Raw genomic sequence first — 22,866 nt, 5'->3', positions numbered from 1 at the left:
AGGCTGCAGAGAGGAAGAGGAAGCGAGGGGGAAGAGGAAGTGAGAGGGACGAACAGGAAGTCAATGTAGGGGAAAAGGCTGCAGAGAGGAAGAGGAAGTGAGAGGGATCGAACAGGAAGTGAATGTAGGGGAAAAGGCTGCAGAGAGGAAGAGGAAGCGAGGGGGAAGAGGAAGAGGAAGTGAGGGGGAAGAGGAAGTGAGAGGGACGAACAGGAAGTGAACGTAGGGGAAAAAGGCTGCAGAGAGGAAGAGGAAGCGAGGGGGAAGAGGAAGAGGAAGTGAGGGGGAAGAGGAAGTGAGAGGGACGAACAGGAAGTGAACGTAGGGGGAAGAGGAAGTGAGAGGAACAGGAAGTGAACGTAGGGGAAAAAGGCTGCAGAGAGGAAGAGGAAGCGAGGGGGAAGAGGAAGTGAGAGGGACGAACAGGAAGTGAACGTAGGGGAAAAAGGCTGCAGAGAGGAAGAGGAAGCGAGGGGGAAGAGGAAGTGAGAGGGACGAACAGGAAGTCAATGTAGGGGAAAAGGCTGCAGAGAGGAAGAGGAAGTGAGAGGGATCGAACAGGAAGTGAATGTAGGGGAAAAGGCTGCAGAGAGGAAGAGGAAGCGAGGGGGAAGAGGAAGAGGAAGTGAGGGGGAAGAGGAAGTGAGAGGGACGAACAGGAAGTGAACGTAGGGGAAAAAGGCTGCAGAGAGGAAGAGGAAGCGAGGGGGAAGAGGAAGAGGAAGTGAGGGGGAAGAGGAAGTGAGAGGGACGAACAGGAAGTGAACGTAGGGGGAAGAGGAAGTGAGAGGAACAGGAAGTGAACGTAGGGGAAAAAGGCTGCAGAGAGGAAGAGGAAGCGAGGGGGAAGAGGAAGTGAGAGGAACAGGAAGTGAACGTAGGGGAAAAAGGCTGCAGAGAGGAAGAGGAAGCGAGGGGGAAGAGGAAGTGAGAGGGACGAACAGGAAGTGAACGTAGGGGGAAAAGGCTGCAGAGAGGAAGCGAGGGGGACGGACACAGGAAGTGCCCGGGCCACCCCCACCCCCTCCCACCCCCGGCAGAAGCCAACTTCCGGGACTGCGCGGCCCTTGCTCCGAAACACGGGAGAGAATGTAATTAAAATATTAGACGTGTATAATAATGTACCGTTATTTAGGTTGCATATAAAGTCTATGTATTTTTCACAATCACACACGTGATCTATAACATGGAAATATGCGTTTACTAATACATATGTAAATCACTATAAATTTAAAATATATGTAATCACGCGCTGTGTTACATATGTTTTGTATGTAATATAAAACACATATAAGTGTCATAAATACATGATATAAACAGATGATGTATAATATACACAAACATATGTTTATCAATAAATGCAGGAGCCGATAAAATGTGACATGTAAACATGCGCACATGCTAACCTCCCATACGAGTACTATGTTGTACATAACTCTGCAGGTCGTATGATGCACGCGGATACGTTTGCTTATCACGAAATAGAGAAACATACGAACAGATCCTAACCTATAAAACCATAAACATATGTTACATATCATACAAGTTATGTGTTGCATATAATTACATACGTGGTGGAATGCATTGTTTTATTATTTATCTACTATCATTAATTTTTCCAATCAGAACCGAACGCGGGACGGGGGTGGGGGTGGGGGTGGGGGGAGAAACAACCGAAAAACGGAAAAAAAAACAATGAACAGAACACGAAGCCATAGAGCGAGAGAGAGAGAGAGAGCGAGCGAGCGGGGACGCCGGGCCTCAGGGCCTCCGCGCGGCCCCCTCCCGCTGCTCCTGCCGCTGCTCCTGCGTGTCCGCGTGCGTGTCCGCGTGCTCGCGCGTGTCCGTGTCCACATGCGTGTCCGTGTCCGTGTGCATGTCCCCGGGGCAGTGGGACCCGATGAAGCGCTCCAGGATCTGCCTGTCTGCGGGGGGGGGGAGGGGGAGAGAGCACAGGTTAAGGGATGCGGGGACCCCTGCTGGCGAGCGCACGTATGTGCAGCCAGAGCCCAGCGCACATGTATGACTGGAGACATGGGATTAGAGCGGGACCCGGGGCCCCCTGCTGGCGAGCGCACGTATGTGCAGTCAGAGCCCAACGCACATGTATGACTGGAGCGGGACCCGGCGCCCTCTGCTGGCGAGTGCACACACGTGCAGTCACATGTGTGCGCGGGGCTGTGGCTGCACGTATGTGCGCTTGCCAGCAGGGGGCGCCGGGTCCCGCTCTGGTCACTGATCATGTGTGCATGATGCTCTGACTGCACGTATGTGCGCTCGCCAGCAGGGGGCGCCGGGTCCCGCTCTAGTCACTCATCATGTGTGCATGATGCTCTGGCTGCACGTATGTGCGCTCGCCAGCAGAGGGCGCCGGGTCCCGCTCTAGTCACTCATCATGTGTGCATGATGCTCTGGCTGCACGTATGTGCGCTCGCCAGCAGGGGGCGCCGGGTCCCGCTCTAATCATGTGTGCATGGGGCTCTGGCTGCACGTGTGTGCGCTCGCCAGCAGGGGGCGCCGGGTCCCGCTCTAGTCACTGATCATGTGTGCACGGGGCTGTGGCTGCACGTATGTGCGCTCGCCAGCAGGGGCGCTGGGTCCCGCTCTAGTCACTCATCATGTGTGCATGATGCTCTGGCTGCACGTATGTGCGCTCGCCAGCAGGGGGCGCCGGGTCTCGCTCTAGTCACTGATCATGTGTGCACGGGGCTGTGGCTGCACATACGTGTAACAAAATAATAATATAAAATAAAATATAATAAAATAATAAAATAAACTATAAAATAATAAAATAAAATAACAAAATAAAATAAAAAAAATAAAATAAAAAATAATAAAATAAAATAAAAAATAATAAAATAAGATATAAAATAATAAAATGAAATAATAAAATGAAATAAAATAAAAAAATAAATAAGTAAAATAAATTATAAAATAATAAAATAACAAAATAAATAAAATAAATTAAAAAATAATAAAATAAAATATAAAATAAATAAAATAACAAAATAAGTAAAATAAATTATAAAATAATAAAATAAACTATAAAATGATAAAATTAAAATGAAATAACCGGGGGGGGTCGCGGCGGGGCCCCGGATCATGCCGTCGCCCGCGTGGGGACGGCGCGTCCCGGGGACCCGGGTCCCGGGCGTCTGACTCGGGGACGCGGGTGAAGACCGCAGCAACCTGAGCACGGGACGTCTCTGTCTCTGTCTCTCTCTCACTGTCTCTCCCTCTATATATCTGTCTCTGTGTCTCTGTCTCTATCTCTGTCTCTTTCTGTCTCCCTCTATATATCTATCTCTGTGTCTCTGTCTCTATCTCTGTCTCTTTCTGTCTCCCTCTATATATCTGTCTCTCCCTGTCTCTGTCTCTTTCTGTCTCTCCCTCTATACATCTGTCTCTGTCTCTCCCTGTCTCTTTGTCTCTCCCTCTATACATCTGTCTCTGTCTCTCCCTGTCTTTATGTCTCTGTTTCTGTCTCGGTCTGTCGTTCCCTCTCTCTGTGTCTCTGTCTCTCTTCGTTCCTCTCTCTCTATCTCTGTCTCTCCCTGTCTGTTTTTATGTCTCTGTCTGTCTCTCTGTCTCTCCCTCTGTCTCTGTCTTTATGTCTCTGTTTCTTTGTCTCTGTCTGTCTCTCTGTCTTTATGTCTCTGTCTTTATGTCTCTGTCTCTCCCTCACTCTGTGTCTATCTCTGTCTCTCTCTCTCTGTCCCTCTGTCTCTCTGTCTCTCCCTCTCTCTACCTTTATGTCTGTTTCTGTCTCCCTCTGTCTCTCCCTCTGTCCCTCTGTCTGTCTCTCTTTCTGTCTCTGTCTCTATCTCTCTGTCACTCTGTTCCCCTCTCTGTCTCTGTCTTTGTCTCTGTCTCTCCCTCTCTATCTCTGTCTTTGTCTGTCTCTCCCTCTCTGTCCCTCTCTGTCTCTCCCTCTGTCTCTGTCTTTATGTCTCTGTCTCTTTCTGTCTCTCCCTCTATACATCTGTCTCTGTCTCTCCCTGTCTTTATGTCTCTGTTTCTGCCTCGGTCTGTCGTTCCCTCTATCTGTGTCTCTGTCTCTCTTCGTTCCTCTCTCTATCTCTGTCTCTCCCTGTTTTTATGTCTCTGTCTCCTTCTGTCTGTCTCTCCCTCTGTCTCTGTCTTTATGTCTCTTTCTGTCTCTCCCTCTCTCTCTGTCCCTCTGTCCGTCTCTCTTTCTGTCTCTGTCTCTATCTCTCTGTCACTCTGTTCCCCTCTCTGTCGCTGTCTTTGTCTCTGTCGCTCCCTCTCCCTGTCGTCTTTATGTCTCTGTCTTCCTCTGTCTCTTTCTGTCTGTCTCTTCCTCTCTCTGTCTCTCTTTGTTCCTCTCTCTGTCTCTCTGTCTGTCCCTCTCTCTGTCCATGTCTCTCTCTGTCTCTCCCTCTGTCTGTTTGTCTCTCTTTCTGTCTTTCTGTCTGTTTCTATCATTCTGTCTCTCCATCTGTCTCTCCCTCTCTGCCTCCTTTTGTCTCTCTCCCTCTCTCTGTCTGTGTATCTCTCTGTCTCTCTTTGTTCCTCTCTCTGTCTCTCCCTCTGTCTTTCTTTCTGTCTCTCTCTCTCTCCCTATCTCTGTCTTAATGTCTCTGTTTCTGTCTCTTTCTCTGTCTCTCTGTCTGTCTCTCTCTTTCTGTATCTGTTTCTCCCTCTCTCTGTCCGTGTCTCTCTCTGTCTCCCTCTCTATATCTCTGTCTCTTGTCTTTATGTCTCTGTTTCTGTCTTTCTGTCTGTCTCTCCCTCTATCTGTCTCTGTCTGTCTCTCTGTAACTGTCACTCTGTCTCTGTCTCTCCATCTCTCTTTCTGTCTCTATGTCTGTTTGTCTCTTTCTGTCTGTCTCTCTCTCTCTGTCCGTGTCTCTGTCTCTCTTTATGTCTCTGTTTTTGTCTTTATGTCTGTCTCTCCCTCTATCTGTCTCTGTCTCTCTGTCCGTGTCTCTCTCTATCTCTTTCTGTCTCTCCCTCTCTCTGTCTGTCTTTATGTCTGCTTCTCTGTGTCTCTGTCTGTCTCTCCCTCTATCTGTCTCTCTATCTCTTCCTCTCGGTCTCTGTCCCTCTGTCTCTCTGTATCTGTCTCTGTCTCTGTCTCTCTGTCTCTCCCTCTCTCTATCTTTATGTCTCTTTCTGTCTCTCCCTCTCTCTGTCTCTTCCTCAGTCTCTCTGTCTCTGTCTCTTTCTGTATCTGTCTCTCTATCTCTGTCACTCTGTTCCCCTGTCTCTGTCTTTGTCTCTGTCTCTCCCTCTCTGTCCGTGTCTCTGTCTCTCCCTCTCTGTCACTCTTTCTCTGTCTCTCTGTCTCTTCCTCTCTGTCATCTTTATGTCTGTGTCTCCCTCTGTCTCTTCCTCTCTCTGTGTCTCTGTCTCTCTTTGTTCCTCTCTCTGTCTCTCCCTCTGTCTCTGTCTCTCTGTCTCTGTCTCTCCCTCTACTCTGTCTTTCTGTCTGTTTCTCTGTCTCCTTCTGTCCCTCTCTCTGTCCGTGTCTCTCTGTCTCTCTTTGTTCCTCTCTGTCTCTCCATCTGTCTCTGTCTAAATGTTTGTCTCTCTGTCTCTGTCTTTGTCTCTTTTTTGTCTCTGTCTCTTTCTGTCTCTCCCTCTCTCTGTCTGTATGTGTGTTTCTCTGTCTCCCTCTCTCTCTTTCTGTCTGTCTCTCCCTCTCTCTGTCCGTGTCTCTCATTGTCTTTGTCTCTTTTCGTCTCTCTCCCTCTGTCTGTCTGTGTATCTCTGTCTCTCTTTGTTCCTCTCTCTGTCTCTCCCTCTCTCTATCTGTCTCTCCCTCTGTCTGTCTTTATGTCTTTCTTTCTGTCTCTGCCTTTATGTCTCTGTCTGTCTCTCTCTCCCTCTCTCTGTCTGTATGTCTCTGTTTAAGTCTCTTTCTCTGTCTCTTTCTGTATCTCTCTCCCTATCTCTCTGTCACTGTCACTCTTTGTCTCTGTCTGTCTCTCTTTGTTCCTGTCTGTCTTTATGTCTCTGTCTCTCCCTCTGTCTTTCTGTCTGTCTCTCCCTCTGTCTCTCCCTCTCTATATCTCTGTCTGTCTTTCTGTCTCTCCATCTCTGTCTTTATGTCTGTTTCTCTGTCTCTTTCTGTCTCTCCCTCTCTCTGTCCATGTCTCTCTCTGTCCCTCTCTCTGTCTCTGTCTCTCTCCTCTATATCTATCTCTGTCTCTGTCTTTCTCTGTCTTTTTTGTCTGTTTCTCTGTCTCCCTCTGTCTGTTTCTGTCTCTCTCTCTCTCTCTTTCTGTATCTGTCTCTCCATGTCTCTGTCACTGTCTCTCTCTCTCTGTCTCTCCCTCTCTGTCTTTATGTCTGTTTCTCTGTCTCTCTTTGTCTCTGTCTCTCCATCTCTGTCTTTATGTCTATTTCTGTCTCCCTCTGTCTCTCCCTCTCTCTGTCTCTGTCTCTCTCCTCTATATCTATCTCTCTGTCTCTGTCTCTCTCCTCTATATCTATCTCTCTGTCTCTGTCTCCCTCTGTCTCTCTGTCTCCCTCTCTCTCTTTCTGTATCTGTCTCTCCGTCTCTCTGTCACTGTCTCTGTCTCTCCCTTGGTTCGTGTCTCTCTTTGTTCCTCTGTATATTTGTCTCTCCCTCTCTCTCTCTGTCTCTCCCTCTCTCTCTCTGTCTTTATGTCTGTCTCTCTCTGTCTCTGTCTCTTTGTTTCTGTCTTTCTGTCTGTCTCTCCCTCTGTCACTCTTTCTCTGACTGTCTCTGTCTCTCCCTCTCTCTCTCTCTGTCTTTATGTCTGTTTCTCTGCGTCCCTCTGTCTCTTTCTGTCTCTCCCTCTATTTGTCTCTCTGTCTCTGTCTCTTCCTCTCTGTCACTCTCTCCCTCTGTCACTCTGTTCCTGTCTCTGTCTCTCTCTGTCTCTCCCTCTCTCTCTGTCTTTATGTCTGTGTCTCCCTCTCTCTCTCTCTCTGTCTCTCCCTCTCTCTGTCTTTATGTCTATCTCTCCCTCTCTCTCTCTGTCTCTCCCTCTCTCTCTCTGTCTTTATGTCTCTCTCTCTGTCCCTCTCTCTCTGTCTTTATGTCTGTCTCTCCCTCTCTCTCTCTGTCTCTCCCTCTCTCTCTCTGTCTTTATGTCTGTTTCTCTGCCTCCATCTCTTTATGTCTGTCTCTCCCTCTCTCTCTGTCTCTCCCTCTCTCTGTGTCTGTCTGTCTCTCCCTCTCTCTCTCTCTCTCTCTCTCCCTCTCTCTCTGTCTTTATGTCTGTTTCTCTGCCTCCCTCTGTCTCTTTATGTCTGTCTCTCCCTCTCTCTCTCTCTCTCTCCCTCTCTCTCTCTCTGTCTCTCCCTCTCTCTCTCTGTCTTTATGTCTGTTTCTCTGCCTCCATCTCTTTATGTCTGTCTCTCCCTCTCTCTCTGTCTCTCCCTCTATCTCTCTGTCTCTCCATTTCTCTCTCTGTCTTTATGTCTGTTTGTCTGCCTCCCTCTGTCTCTTTATGTCTGTCTCTCCCTCTCTCCCTCTCTCTCTCTGTCTCTCCCTCTCTCTCTCTCCCTCTCTCTCTGTCTCTCCCTCTCTCTCTGTCTTTATGTCTGTCTCTCCCTCTCTCTCTGTCTCTCCCTCTCTCTCTCTCTGTCTTTATGTCTGTTTCTCTGCCTCCCTCTGTTTATGTCTGTCTCTCCCTCACTCTCTCTCTGTCTCTCCCTCTCTCTCTGTCTTTCTGTCTGTCTCTCCCTCTGTCTCTCCCTCTCTCTCTCTCTGTCTCTCCCTCTCTCTCTCTGTCTTTATGTCTGTCTCTCCCTCTGTCTCTCCCTCTCTCTCTCTCTGTCTCTCCCTCTCTCTCTCTGTCTTTATGTCTGTCTCTCCCTCTCTCTCTGTCTCTCCCTCTCTCTCTATCTCTCCATCTCTCTCTCTGTCTTTATGTCTGTTTGTCTGCCTCCCTTTGTCTCTTTCTGTCTGTCTCTCCCTCTCTCTCTGTCTCTCCCTCTCTGTCTTTCTGTCTCTCTCTCTCCCTCTGTCTCTCCCTCTCTCTCTCTCTGTCTCTCCCTCTCTCTCTCTGTCTTTATGTCTGTTTCTCTGCCTCCCTCTGTCTCTTTCTGTCTGTCTCTCCCTCTCTGTCTCTCTCTGTCTCTCTGTCTCTCTGTCTCTCTCTCTCTCTCTCTCCCTCCCACCCTCCCTGACTCTCCCTTTCCCATCCAAGCCACCTCAGCTCAGCCCTCCCCGCGGGGGACGCTCACACGGGGTCATCCCCCTGCCTCCGTCATCCCTGACGGCCATGGCGCCCCCCGCTGGCGAGCACGCGCACGCGCGGTCAGAGCGCTGTGCACCCGATAGACGAATAAGTGGAAAAACACAAACAGGAAGAGGAGCGGGGGGACGGGCAGGGCGGCGCACAGGAAGTGACCGTAGGGGAAAAGGCTGTAGAGAGGAAGAGGAAGTTGGGGGGAACAACACAGGAATGCACAGGAAGCGAATGTAGGAAAACCGGAGACAGGAAGAGGAAGTGAGGAGGAGGAGGAACAGGGCAACGCACAGGAAGTGACCATAGGGGAAAAGGCTATAGAAAGGAAGAGGAAGTGAGGGGGACAAACAGGAAGTGAAGGTAGGGGAAAAGGCTGTACAGAGGAAGAGGAAGTGGGGGGAAAAACAGGAAGTGAAGGTAGGGGAAAAGGCTGTACAGAGGAAGAGGAAGTGGGGGGACAAACAGGAAGTGAAGGTAGGGGAAAAGGCTGTACAGAGGAAGAGGAAGTGGGGGGACAAACAGGAAGTGAAGGTAGGGGAAAAGGCTGTACAGAGGAAGAGGAAGTGGGGGGACAAACAGGAAGTGAAGGTAGGGGAAAAGGCTGTACAGAGGAAGAGGAAGTGGGGGGACAAACAGGAAGTGAAGGTAGGGGAAAAGGCTGTACAGAGGAAGAGGAAGTGAGGGGGACAAACAGGAAGTGAAGGTAGGGGAAAAGGCTGTACAGAGGAAGTGAGGGGGACGAACAGGAAGTAGACATAGGGGAAAACCGTAGAGAGGAAGAGGAAGTGAGGGGGAAGAACACAGGAATGCACAGGAAGTGGACATAGGGGAAAACCATAGAGAGGAAGAGGAAGTGAGGGGGAAGAGGAAGAAGCACAGTAAGTGAACACAGAGAAAAACCATAGAGAGGAAGAGGAAGTAAGGGGGAAACGGGGAGGAACAGGAAGTGAAGGTAGGGGAAAGGCTGCAGAGAGGAAGAGGAAGTGAGGGGGAAGAACACAGGAATGCACAGGAAGTGGACATAGGGGAAAACCGTAGAGAGGAAGAGGAAGTGAGGGGGAAGAGGAAGAAGCACAGGAAGTGAACACATAGAGAAAAACCGTAGAGAGGAAGAGGAAGTGAGGGGGAAACGGGGAGGAACAGGAAGTGAAGGTAGGGGAAAAGGCTGCAGAGAGGAAGAGGAAGTGAGGGGGATGAACAGAGGGAAACATAGGAAGTGAACATAGGGGAAAAGGCTATAGAGAGGAAGAGGAAGTGAGGGGGACATACAGGAAGTGCAGGTAGGGGAAAAGGCTGCAGAGAGGAAGAGGAAGTGAGGGGGATGAACAGAGGGAAACATAGGAAGTGAACATAGGGGAAAAGGCTATAGAGAGAAAGAGGAAGTGAGGGGGTCGAACAGGGGGACGCCAGAGACCCGTGCACACATGATGAGCGACCAGAGCGAGACCCGGCGCCCCCTGCTGGCGAGCGCACATACGTGCAGCCAGAGCCACATACGTGCAGCCAGAGCCCCATGCACACATGTGACTAAAGCGAGATCTTGCCCCGCACACACATGATCAGTGACTAGAGCGAGACCCGGCGCCCCCTGCTGGCGAGCGCACACACGTGCATTCAGAGCCTTGCACACACGATTGCAGGGAGATCATACATGTGACTAGAGCGAGACCCGGCGCCCCCTGCTGGCGAGCGCACACACGTGCAGCCAGAGCCCCGTGCACACATGACCAGTGACCAGAGCGGGACCCGGCGCCCCCTGCTGGCGAGCGCACACACGTGCGGCCAGAGCCCCCCGCACACACGTGATTAGAGCGAGACCCGGCGCCCTCTGCTGGCAAGTGAGCGCACATACGTGCAGTCAGAGCCACATACGTGCAGCCACAGCCCCGCGCACACATGATCAGTGACCAGAGCGGGACCCGGCGCCCCCTGCTGGCGAGCGCACATACGTGCAGCCAGAGCCCCGTGCACACATGATCAGTGACTAGAGCGAGACATGGCGCCCCCTGCTGGCGAGCGCACACACGTGCAGCCAGAGCCCCATGCACACATGTGACTAAAGCGAGATCTTGCCCCGAACACACATGATCAGTGACTAGAGCGGGACCCGGCGCCCCCTGCTGGCGAGCGCACACACGTGCAGTCAGAGCTCAGCGCACACACGTCACTAGAGCGAGACCCGGCGCCCTCTGCTGGCAAGTGAGCGCACATACGTGCAGTCAGAGCCACATACGTGCAGCCAGAGCCCCGTGCACACACGTGATTAGAGCGAGACCCGGCGCCCCCTGCTGGCGAGCGCACACACGTGCGGCCAGAGCCCCGCGCACACACGTGATTAGAGCGAGGCCCGGCGCCCCCTTCCAGCCGGCGCACGGGATAGATAAATAAATACTTTATTTTCTCTTCAAAACGGGGGGGAGGCGGGGGGGCGGGGGGCGGGGGGACGGCTCTCGGGGGGCGCGCAGGCGCCCCGCGCCCTCTCACCTTTGCCGGGCACGCTCCGCAGGTACGAGCGCACCTGGGCCGGCGAGAAGGAGTCGAGCATCGCGAGGAGGTCGAGGCAGGCCTGGCCGTAGTCGCTGCTGTAGGTGGTCAGCTTCTGCGTGCGCTCCTCGTGGCGCAGGCGGCTGCAGAGCACGGAGGGGACTGCGGGGGGGGACGGGGGGAGGGGGGAGGGGGAGGGGGTGAGCCGGGGAGGGCCGTCCCCATCTATCATCTATCTATCATCTATCTATCATCTATCATCTATCTATCATCTATCTATCATCTATCATCTATCTATCATCTATCTATCATCTATCATCTATCATCTATCTATCATCTATCTATCTATCATCTATCTATCATCTATCTATCATCTATCTATCATCTATCTATCATCTATCTATCATCTATCATCTATCTATCATCTATCTATCATCTATCTATCATCTATCTATCATCTATCTATCATCTATCATCTATCTATCATCTATCATCTATCTATCATCTATCTATCATCTATCTATCATCTATCTATCATCTATCATCTATCTATCATCTATCTATCATCTATCATCTATCTATCATCTATCTATCATCTATCTATCATCTATCTATCATCTATCTATCATCTATCTATCATCTATCTATCATCTATCTATCTATCATCTATCATCTATCTATCATCTATCATCTATCTATCATCTATCATCTATCTATCATCTATCTATCTATCTATCATCTATCTATCATCTATCATCTATCTATCATCTATCTATCATCTATCTATCATCTATCTATCATCTATCTATCATCTATCTATCATCTATCTATCTATCATCTATCTATCATCTATCATCTATCTATCATCTATCTATCATCTATCATCTATCTATCATCTATCTATCATCTATCTATCATCTATCTATCATCTATCTATCATCTATCTATCATCTATCTATCATCTATCTATCATCTATCATCTATCTATCATCTATCTATCTATCATCTATCTATCATCTATCATCTATCTATCATCTATCATCTATCTATCATCTATCTATCATCTATCTATCATCTATCTATCATCTATCTATCATCTATCATCTATCTATCATCTATCTATCATCTATCTATCATCTATCTATCATCTATCATCTATCTATCATCTATCTATCATCTATCTATCATCTATCTATCTATCTATCATCTATCATCTATCTATCATCTATCTATCATCTATCTATCATCTATCTATCATCTATCATCTATCTATCATCTATCTATCATCTATCTATCTATCATCTATCTATCATCTATCATCTATCTATCATCTATCATCTATCTATCATCTATCTATCTATCTATCATCTATCTATCATCTATCATCTATCTATCATCTATCATCTATCTATCATCTATCATCTATCATCTATCTATCATCTATCATCTATCTATCATCTATCATCTATCTATCATCTATCATCTATCTATCATCTATCTATCATCTATCTATCATCTATCTATCATCTATCATCTATCTATCATCTATCTATCATCTATCATCTATCTATCATCTATCTATCATCTATCATCTATCTATCATCTATCATCTATCTATCATCTATCTATCTATCATCTATCTATCATCTATCATCTATCTATCATCTATCTATCATCTATCTATCATCTATCATCTATCTATCATCTATCATCTATCTATCATCTATCTATCATCTATCTATCATCTATCTATCATCTATCTATCATCTATCTATCATCTATCTATCATCTATCATCTATCATCTATCTATCATCTATCATCTATCTATCATCTATCATCTATCTATCATCTATCTATCATCTATCATCTATCTATCATCTATCATCTATCTATCATCTATCTATCATCTATCTATCATCTATCATCTATCTATCATCTATCTATCATCTATCATCTATCATCTATCTATCATCTATCTATCATCTATCTATCATCTATCATCTATCTATCATCTATCTATCATCTATCTATCATCTATCTATCATCTATCTATCATCTATCTATCTATCATCTATCATCTATCTATCATCTATCTATCATCTATCATCTATCATCTATCTATCATCTATCTATCATCTATCTATCATCTATCATCTATCTATCATCTATCTATCATCTATCTATCATCTATCTATCATCTATCTATCATCTATCTATCATCTATCTATCTATCATCTATCATCTATCTATCATCTATCTATCATCTATCATCTATCTATCATCTATCTATCATCTATCTATCATCTATCATCTATCTATCATCTATCTATCATCTATCTATCATCTATCTATCATCTATCTATCATCTATCTATCATCTATCATCTATCTATCATCTATCTATCATCTATCTATCATCTATCATCTATCTATCATCTATCTATCATCTATCTATCATCTATCTATCATCTATCTATCATCTATCATCTATCTATCATCTATCATCTATCTATCATCTATCTATCATCTATCTATCATCTATCTATCATCTATCTATCATCTATCATCTATCTATCATCTATCTATCATCTATCATCTATCTATCATCTATCTATCATCTATCTATCATCTATCATCTATCTATCATCTATCTATCATCTATCTATCATCTATCTATCATCTATCATCTATCTATCATCTATCTATCATCTATCATCTATCATCTATCATCTATCATCTATCTATCATCTATCATCTATCTATCATCTATCTATCATCTATCTATCATCTATCATCTATCATCTATCTATCATCTATCTATCATCTATCTATCATCTATCATCTATCTATCATCTATCATCTATCTATCATCTATCTATCATCTATCATCTATCTATCATCTATCTATCATCTATCTATCATCTATCTATCATCTATCATCTATCATCTATCTATCATCTATCATCTATCCATCATCTATCTATCATCTATCTATCATCTATCTATCATCTATCTATCATCTATCTATCATCTATCATCTATCTATCATCTATCTATCATCTACCTATGAAGATATAACGGTCACCTGAAACCCCCGACTCCGGTAACGAAGCGGCCTAAACTTCCGGAAGTGACAATAAATCCACCTCTGAACCCGCCGCTGCTCTAGGTTCGTTTGCTTTTGGTCTCTCTAAATGTCCCCCCAGGGGGTTGGTGGCCCCGTGCCTTGGCTCTCGCTCGCCTAGGCCCCGGCTCGCTCACCTAGGCCTTAGCTCTCGCTCACCTAGGCCCCGGCTCGCTCACCTGGGCCTTAGCTCTCGCTCACCTAGGCCCCGGCTCGCTCACCTGGGCCTTAGCTCTCGCTCACCTGGGCCTTAGCTCTCGCTCACCTAGGCCCCGGCTCGCTCTCGCTCACCTAGGCCCCGGCTCGCTCGCTCGCTTGCTCGCTCACCTAGGCCCTGGGCGGCCACCCTCCGGGTGGAGCGGAACTCCCCGGTGTTGTGCAGCTCGGGGATGGCGGCGGGGACCCTGTAGTGACAGCGCACCTCCGTGTCCAGGGGCTGGGGGAGGACCGACTTGGCGCCACTGGGGCGCGGGGGCGCCTGCATGGTCCTCTTCGCTGCGGGGGGGAGGGGGGAGACGGCGGTCAGGGCGGGGGGTCGTCACGGGGGCCGGGATGGGGGGATGGGGGGGATGGAGGGATGGGGGGATGGGAGAGGATGTGGGGATGAGGGGATGTGGGGGATTCGGGAGGATGTGAGGATGAAGGGATACAGGGATGTGGTCCTGATGCTGAGGAGGCCACGCCCCCGTGGGCGGAGCCACGCCTGGACTCTGGTCCTGAGGCTGGGAGCGGCCATTTTGAGGGGCGGAGCCATCCCTACTGTGGTCCTGATGTGGGGGGATGTGGGGATGGGGGGATGAGGGGATGTGGGGATGGGGGATGTGGGGATGGAGGGATGGGGGGATGGAGGGATGGGGGATGGGAGAGGATGTGGGGGATTCGGGAGGATGTGAGGATGAAGGGATACAGGGATGTGGTCCTGATGCTGAGGAGGCCACGCCCCCGTGGGCGGAGCCACGCCTGGACTCTGGTCCTGATGCTGGGAGCGGCCATTTTGAGGGGGCGGAGCCATCCCTACTGTGGTCCTGATGTGGGGGGATGTGGGGATGGGGGGATGAGGGGATGTGGGGATGGGGGATGTGGGGATGGAGGGATGGGGGGATGGAGGGATGGGGGATGGGAGAGGATGTGGGGGATTCGGGAGGATGTGAGGATGAAGGGATACAGGGATGTGGTCCTGATGCTGAGGAGGCCACGCCCCCGTGGGCGGAGCCACGCCTGGACTCTGGTCCTGATGCTGGGAGCGGCCATTTTGAGGGGCGGAGCCATCCCTACTGTGGTCCTGATGTGGGGGGATGTGGGGATGGGGGGATGAGGAGATGTGGGGATGGGGGATGTGGGGATGGAGGGATGGGGGATGGGGGGATGGGGGATGGGAGAGGATGTGGGGGATTCGGGAGGATGTGAGGATGAAGGGATACAGGGATGTGGTCCTGATGCTGAGGAGGCCACGCCCCCGTGGGCGGAGCCACGCCTGGACTCTGGTCCTGATGCTGGGAGCGGCCATTTTGAGGGGGCGGAGCCATCCCTACTGTGGTCCTGATGTGGGGGGATGTGGGGATGGGGGGATGAGGGGATGTGGGGATGGGGGATGTGGGGATGAAGGGATGGGGGGATGGAGGGATGGGGAGATGTGGGGATGGGGGATGGGAGAGGATGTGGGGGATTCAGGAGGATGTGAGGATGAAGGGATGCGGGGATGTGGTCCTGATGCTGAGGAGGCCACGCCCCCGTGGGCGGAGCCACGCCTGGACTCTGGTCCTGATGCTGGGAGCGGCCATTTTGAGGGGCGGAGCCATCCCTACTGTGGTCCTGATGTGGGGGGATGTGGGGATGGGGGGATGAGGGGATGTGGGGATGGGGGATGTGGGGATGGAGGGATGGGGGGATGGAGGGATGGGGGATGGGAGAGGATGTGGGGGATTCGGGAGGATGTGAGGATGAAGGGATACAGGGATGTGGTCCTGATGCTGAGGAGGCCACGCCCCCGTGGGCGGAGCCACGCCTGGACTCTGGTCCTGATGCTGGGAGCGGCCATTTTGAGGGGGCGGAGCCATCCCTACTGTGGTCCTGATGTGGGGATGTGGGGGAAAGTGGGGATGTGGGGATGTGGGGATGGGGGATAGGGGGATGGGGGATGAAGGGATGAAGGGGATGGGAGAGGATGTGGGGATGTGGGGATGTGGGGGATTCGGGAGGATGTGGGGATGTGGAAATTTTGGGGGATGTGGGGATGGGGAGATGTGGGGGGATGGGGGCATGGGGCATTCGGGAGGATGTGGGGATGAAGGGATGTGGGGATGTGGTCCTGATGCTGAGGAGGCCACGCCCCCGTGGGCGGAGCCATCCCTGGGCTGGGGTCCTGATGCTGGGAGCGGCCATTTTGATGGGGCGGAGCCATCCCTACTTTGGTCCTGATGTGGGGGGATGTGGGGATGGGGGGATGAGGGGGATTCGGGAGGATGTGGGGATGAAGGGATGTGGAAATGTGGTCCTGATGCTGAGGAGGCCACGCCCCCATGGGCGGAGCCATCCCATGGGCTGTGGTTCTGAGGCTGGGAGCGGCCATTTTGAGGGGAGGCCACGCCCCCGTGGGCGGAGCCACGCCTGGTCTGTGGTCCTGAGGCTGTGAGTGGCCATTTTGATGGGGCGGAGCCATCCCTACTGTGGTCCTGATGCTGGTAGCGGCCATTTTGAGAGGGAGGCTCCGCCCCGTGGGTGGAGCCACGCCCGGCCTGTGGTCCTGATGATGGGAGCAGCCATTTTGAGGGGGAGGCCACGCCCCTGTGGGCGGAGCCACGACTGGGCTGTGGTCCAGAGGCTGGGAGCGGCCATTTTTAGGGGGGAGGCCACGCCCCCGTGGGCGGAGCCATCACTAGATTGTGGCCCTGATGCTGGGAGCGGCCATTTTGATGGGGAGGCCCCGCCCCCTTCCTCCCCGCGGCCCCGCCCACCTTCCTCCTGGCTCCGGAAGTCGCTCCGGGTGCGGGACTCGAACTGGTGCGCCAGCGCCCGCAGCATCTCCTCCGAGGGCGGCGGTGGCAGCTCGGGCGGAGGCCGCAGGTCCTTCTCCTTGGGCAGCGTCCACGGGGCGGCGCACTGCGGGCGGCGGGGGGGGGTCGGAAACGGGGCGCTGAGGGCTTCTGCGCCGGCGCGGGGCGGGTCTCGCGGGCTTTTCTCGCTCCGCGGGTCCGAAGCCAGCCCGGTCGGACCCCGCACAGCGCTGGGACCCGGGGAGGGAGGGCGGGCGGGGAAGGAGGGAGGGAAGGAAGGAGGGAAGGAGGGAAGGAGGGAAGGAGGGAAGGAGGGAAGGAGGGAGGGAAGGAAGGAAGGAAGGAAGGAGGGAAGGAAGGAGGGAAAGAGGGAAGGAGGGAAGGAGGGAGGGAAGGAAGGAGGGAGGGAAGAAAGGAAGCAGGGAAGGAAGGAAGGATCGAAGGAGGGAAGGAAGGAAGGAAGGAGGGAAGGAGGGAGGGAAGGAAGGAGGGAGGGAAGAAAGGAAGGAAGGAAGAAAGGAAGGAAGGAGGGAAGGAAGGAAGGAAGGAAAAAGGGAGGGAAGGAAGGAAGGAGGGAAGGAAGGAGGGAGAAAGGGAAGGAAGGAGGAAAGGAAGGAGGGAGGGAAGGAAGGAAGGAGGGAGGGAAGAAAGGAGGAGGAAGGAGGGAGGGAAGGAAGGAGGAGGAAGGGGGGAGGAAAGGAGGGAGGGAAGGAAGGAAGGAGGGAAGGAAGGAGGGTTGGAAGGAAGGAAGGAGGGAAGGAAGGAAGGAAAGAGGGAAGGAAGGAAGGAAGGAAGGAAGGAGGGAGGGAAGGAAGGAAGGAAGGAGGGAAGGAAGGAAGGAAGGAAGGAAGGAGGGAGGGAAGGAAGGAAGGAGGGAGAGAAGGAAGGAAGGAATGAAAGGAAGGAGGAGGGAAGGAAGGAAGAAGGATGGAGGAAGGATGGAGGAAGGAAGAAGGAGGAAGGAGGGAAGAACAGAAGGAAGGAGGGAAGGAAGGAAGGAAGGGAAGAGAGGAGGAAGGATGGAGGGAAGGAGAAAGAGGAGGAAAGGAAGGAAGGAGGGAGGGAAGGAAGGAGAAAGAGGAGGAAAGGAAGGAAGGAGGGAGGGAAGGAAGGAAAAAAGGAGGGAAGGAAGGAGGGAGGGAAGGAGGGAGGGAAGGAAGGAGGGAAAGAGAAGGAGGGAGGGAGGGAAGGAAGGAAGGAGGGAAGGAAGGAGGGAGGGAAGGAGGGAAGGAAGGGAGGAAGGAGGGAAGGAAGGAGGGAAGGAAGGAGGGAAGGAAGGAGGGAGGGAAGGAAGGAAGGAGGGAAGGAAGGAGGGAAGGAGGGAAGGAAGGAGGGAGGGAAGGAAGGAGGGAAGGAAGGAAGGAAGGAAGGAGGGAGGGAAGGAGGGAGGGAAGGAAGGAAGGAGGGAAGGAAGGAAGGAAGGAAGGAAGGAGGGAGGGAAGGAGGGAGGGAAGGAAGGAAGGAGGGAAGGAAGGAGGACAGGGAGGAGGAAGGAGGAGGTTCGAGTCCCGGCGCCCCCTGCTGGCGAGCGCACACACGCGCACCCACAGCGCCGCGCACACGTGACTGGATCGGGCCCCCGCGCCCCCGCCGTCCCCGCGGCGTGACCCCGAGGTCGCGGCGTGACCCCGGGGGTCCCCGTCTCACCTGGCTGAGGGCGCCTTGAGCGTCCGGACGCCCCGGGACGTCCCGTTCCGGATCCCGTCCTCCCGGCACGAGGTCTTCCACACGAACTCGTCGTTGTAGTTGGTCTGGTTCAGGATGGGGTCGCTCAGCGAGTACGAGTAACCCAGCCTCCGCGTGCTCTTCGGCCTGCGGGGGGCGGGGGGAGAGGCGGCTCAGGGCGTTCGAGTCCCGGGCCCACCCTTGGGTAGTCCAAGATGGCGGCCGAGCATCCTCAGGGCCAAGATGGCGGCCCTGCATCCTTCAGGCCTGGGTACCACAGGGCCAAGATGGCGGCCCTGCATCCTTCAGGCCTGGGTACCACAGGTCCAAGATGGCGGCCGAGCATCCTCAGGGCCAAGATGGCGGCCCTGCATCCTTCAGGCCTGGGTACCACAGGGCCAAGATGGCGGCCCTGCATCCTTCAGGCCTGGGTACCACAGGGCCAAGATGGCGGCCCTGCATCCTTCAGGCCTGGGTACCACAGGTCCAAGATGGCGGCCGAGCATCCTCAAGGCCTGGGTACCACAGGTCCAAGATGGCGGCCGAGCATCCTCAAGGCCTGGGTACCACAGGTCCAAGATGGCGGCTGAGCATCCTCAGGGCCAAGATGGCGGCCTTGCATCCGTGGGCCTGGGTACCACAGGTCCAAGATGGCGGCTTTGCATCCCGTGCATCCTGGGAACCACAGGTCCAAGATGGCGGCCGAGCATCCTCAGGGCCAAGATGGCGGCCCTGCATCCGTGGGCCTGGGTACCACAGGTCCAAGATGGCGGCTTTGCATCCCGTGCATCCTGGGAACCACAGGGCCAAGATGGCGGCCCTGCATCCGTGGGCCTGGGTACCACAGGTCCAAGATGGCGGCCAAGCATCCTCAAGGCCTGGGTACCACAGGGCCAAGATGGCGGCCCTGCATCCTTCAGGCCTGGGTACCACAGAGCCAAGATGGCGGCTGAGCATCCTCAGGGCCAAGATGGCGGCTCAGCATCCTTCAGGCCTGGGTACCACAGGGCCAAGATGGCGGCTTTGCATCCTTGGGTAGTCCAAGATGGCCGCCCTGCATCCCTGGGCCTGGGTACCACAGGGCCAAGATGGCCGCCCTTTATCCCCTGCATCCTGGGTACCACAGGTCCAAGATGGCGGCTGAGCATCCAAAGGTCCAAGATGGCCGCCCGCCCTGCATCCCTTCAGGCCTGGGTACCACAGATCCAAGATGGCGGCCAGCCGGAACCGGAAGCCGCATGGAGGACTCTGGGCCTGTGCACCACAGGTCCAAGATGGCGGCCCTGCATCCTTCGGCCTGGGTACCACAGGTCCAAGATGGCGGCCAGCCGGAACCGGAAGCCGCATGGAGGACTCTGGGCCTGTGCACCACAGGTCCAAGATGGCGGCCCTGCATCCTTGGGCCTGGGTACCACAGGTCCAAGATGGCGGCCAGCCGGAACCGGAAGCCGCATGGAGGACTCTGGGCCTGTGCACCACAGGTCCAAGATGGCGGCCCTGCATCCTTGGGCCTGGGTACCACAGGTCCAAGATGGCGGCCAGCCGGAACCGGAAGCCGCATGGAGGACTCTGGGCCTGCGCACCACAGGTCCAAGATGGCGGCCCTGCATCCTTGGGCCTGGGTCCCACAGGGCCAAGATGGCGAATGAATATCTTCCCGCCTGGGTACCACAGCTCAGAGCCCAGGGTTGTGACGGGAAACAGCGCCAGCCGGAACCGGAAGCCGCGCGGAGGGCTCTGGGCCTGCGCACTGGGCACTTCCGGCACCGACCGGAAGCCGGCCCCGTGCGCTCCGTGAGGCTTCTGGGCGGGGGTCGTGCTCATGAGTTCCGCGGGGGTGAGGGGGACACGTGGTACGGGGACAGAGATGGAGAGAGAGAGAGACAGAGAGAGGGGGAGAGAGACAGAGAGAGGGAGAGAGAGAGACAGAGAGAGGGAGAGAGAGAGAGAGAGAGAGAGAGAGAGAGAGGGAGAGAGAGAGGGAGAGAGAGAGAGAGAGAGAGAGAGAGAGAGAGAGAGAGAGAGAGAGAGAGAGAGAGAGAGAGAGAGAGAGAGAGAGAGAGAGAGAGAGAGAGAGAGAGAGAGAGAGAGAGAGAGAGAGGGAGAAAGAGAGAGAGAGAGAGAGAGAGAGAGAGAGAGAGAGAGAGAGGGAGAAAGAGAGGGAGAGAGAGAGAGAGAGAGAGAGAGAGAGAGAGAGAGAGGGAGAAAGAGAGGGAGAGAGAGGGAGAAAGAGAGGGAGAGAGAGAGAGAGAGAGAGAGAGAGAGAGGAGAGAGAGGGAGAAAGAGAGGGAGAGAGAGAGAGAGAGGGAGAAAGAGAGAGAGAGAGAGAGGAGAAAGAGAGAGAGAGAGAGAGAGAGAGAGGGAGAGAGAGAGGGAGAGAGAGAGAGAGAGAGAGAAGGAGAGAGAGGGAGAGAGACACAGGGAGAGAGAGAGAGAGAGAGAGGGAGAGACAGAGACCCAGGGAGAGACAGAGACAGAGAGACAGAGACCCAGGGAGAGACAGAGAGAGACAGAGACACAGAGAGAGACAGAGAGAGACAGAGACACAGGGAGAGACAGAGAGAAACAGACAGAGACACAGAGAGAGACAGAGACACAGAGACAGAGACACAGAGAGAGCGAGAGACAAAGACACAGAGAGAGACAGAGACACAGAGAGAGACAGAGACACAGAGAGAGACAGACAAAGACCCAGACAGTGACAGAGATCCAGAGAGAGACAGAGACAGAGAGGAGCAGAGAGAGACAGAGAGACAGAGGTGCCAAGAGACAGAGAGACCCAGAGAGAGACAGAGACCCAGAGAGAAACAGAGACCCAGAGAGAGACAAAAACAGAGAGACAGAGACACTGAGAGAGACAGAGACCCAGAGAGAGACAGACAGAGACACAGGGAGAGACAGAGACACAGAGAGAGAGAAACAGAGACACAGGGAGAGACAGAGACACAGAGAGAGAGACAGAGACACAGAGAGAGACAGAGACCCAGAGAGAGACAGAGACCCAGAGAGAGACAGACAGAGACCCAGAGAGAGACAGACAGAGACACAGGGAGAGACAGAGACCCAGAGAGAGACAGACAGAGACACAGGGAGAGACAGAGACCCAGAGAGAGACAGACAGAGACACAGGGAGAGACAGAGACACAGGGAGAGACAGACAGAGACCTAGAGAGAGACAGAGAGAGACAGAGACCCATTGAGAGACAGAGACCCAGAGAGAGACAGAAGGGCTGAGAGACAGAGAGGCAGAAACCCAGAGAGAGACAGAGGGGCTGAGAGACAGAGAGACCCAGAGAGAGACAGAGACACAGAGAGACAGAGACACAGAGAGACAGAGAGAGACAGAGACACAGGGAGAGACAAAAACAGAGAGACAGAGATACCGAGAGAGAGACAAGAGACCCAGAGAGAGACAGACAGAGACACAGGGAGAGACAGAGACCCCGGCGACCCCCTACCGGAGCAGGCCGGGCACGGGCGCCATCTTGGGCGTGAAGGCCGTCTTCATGGTGGTGGCGTAGGAGTCCCAGCCGGTGTCGCCTGCTGGAGGGGACACGGGGGGGAGGGGGTTGGCCCGCGCCGCCCCCACCGCGGGGGTCACCAGCCCGGGCCCGGAGTCTCTGTGTCTCTGTGTCCCTGTCTGTCTCTGTCTCTCTGTGCGTCTCTGTGTCTGTGTGTCTCTGTGTCTCTATCTCTATGTGTCTCTGTCTCTTCTGTCTCCGTGTCTGTGTGTCTCTGTCCCTGTCTGTCTCTGTCTCTGTCCCTGTCTCTGTTTGTCTCTGTGTCTCTATCTCTGTCTGTCTCTGTGTCTGTGTCTCTGTCTGTCCCTGTCTCTGTGTGTCTCTGTCTCTGTGTCTCTGTCTCTGTGTGTCTCTGTCTGTCTCTGTGTGTGTCTCTGTGTCTCTGTCCCTGTCTGTCTCTGTGTCTCTGTCTCTCTGTGCATCTCTGTGTCTGTGTGTCTCTGTGTCTCTATCTCTATGTGTCTCTGTGTCAGTGTCTCTGTCTCTCTGTGTCTCTCTGTACCTATCTCTGTATCTCTCCCTCTGTCTCTGTATCTCTCTGTGTCTTGTGTCTCTGTATCTGTCTCTGTGTCTCTATCTCTATGTGTCTCTGTCTCTGTGTCTCTTCTGTCTCCGTGTCTGTGTGTCTCTGTCTCTGTGTCTCTTCTGTCTCCGTGTCTGTGTGTCTCTGTCTCTGTGTGTCTCTGTCTCTGTGTGTCTCTGTCTCTCTGTCTCTGTCTGTCTCTGTCTCTGTCCCTGTCTCTGTTTGTCTCTGTCTCTCAATCTCTGTCTCTGTGTCTGTGTCTCTGTCTGTCCCTGTCTGTCTCTGTGTGTCTCTGTCTGTCTCTGTGTCTCTGTCCCTGTCTGTCTCTGTGTCTCTGTCTCTCTGTGCATCTCTGTGTCTGTGTGTC

General features: G+C 52.6%; 1 protein-coding gene across 1 annotated transcript in view; it reads right to left on the bottom strand.

The window, feature by feature from the left end:
* Positions 1-1,042: 1,042 nt before the first annotated feature.
* Positions 1,043-22,866, bottom strand: part of Tex26 (testis expressed 26) — a 23,619-nt gene continuing 1,795 nt past the window's right edge. Inside the window, exons 2-7 of the mRNA XM_060375861.1 lie at positions 21,914-21,998; positions 18,438-18,602; positions 16,752-17,020; positions 14,125-14,292; positions 10,674-10,835; positions 1,043-1,925 (exon numbers count right to left, since the gene is read on the bottom strand). Coding sequence (XP_060231844.1) covers positions 1,762-1,925; positions 10,674-10,835; positions 14,125-14,292; positions 16,752-17,020; positions 18,438-18,602; positions 21,914-21,998 — 1,013 coding nt within the window. The 3' untranslated portion in view covers positions 1,043-1,761. The remainder of the gene's footprint in view (positions 1,926-10,673; positions 10,836-14,124; positions 14,293-16,751; positions 17,021-18,437; positions 18,603-21,913; positions 21,999-22,866) is intronic.

The sequence above is a fragment of the Meriones unguiculatus genome, assembly GCF_030254825.1.
Source record: "Meriones unguiculatus strain TT.TT164.6M chromosome 13 unlocalized genomic scaffold, Bangor_MerUng_6.1 Chr13_unordered_Contig_2907, whole genome shotgun sequence".
In the NCBI taxonomy this organism is placed as follows: domain Eukaryota; kingdom Metazoa; phylum Chordata; class Mammalia; order Rodentia; family Muridae; genus Meriones; species Meriones unguiculatus.
The sequence above is the reverse complement of the archived record's forward strand: the minus strand, read 5'-3'. Positions and strand labels throughout refer to the sequence as shown.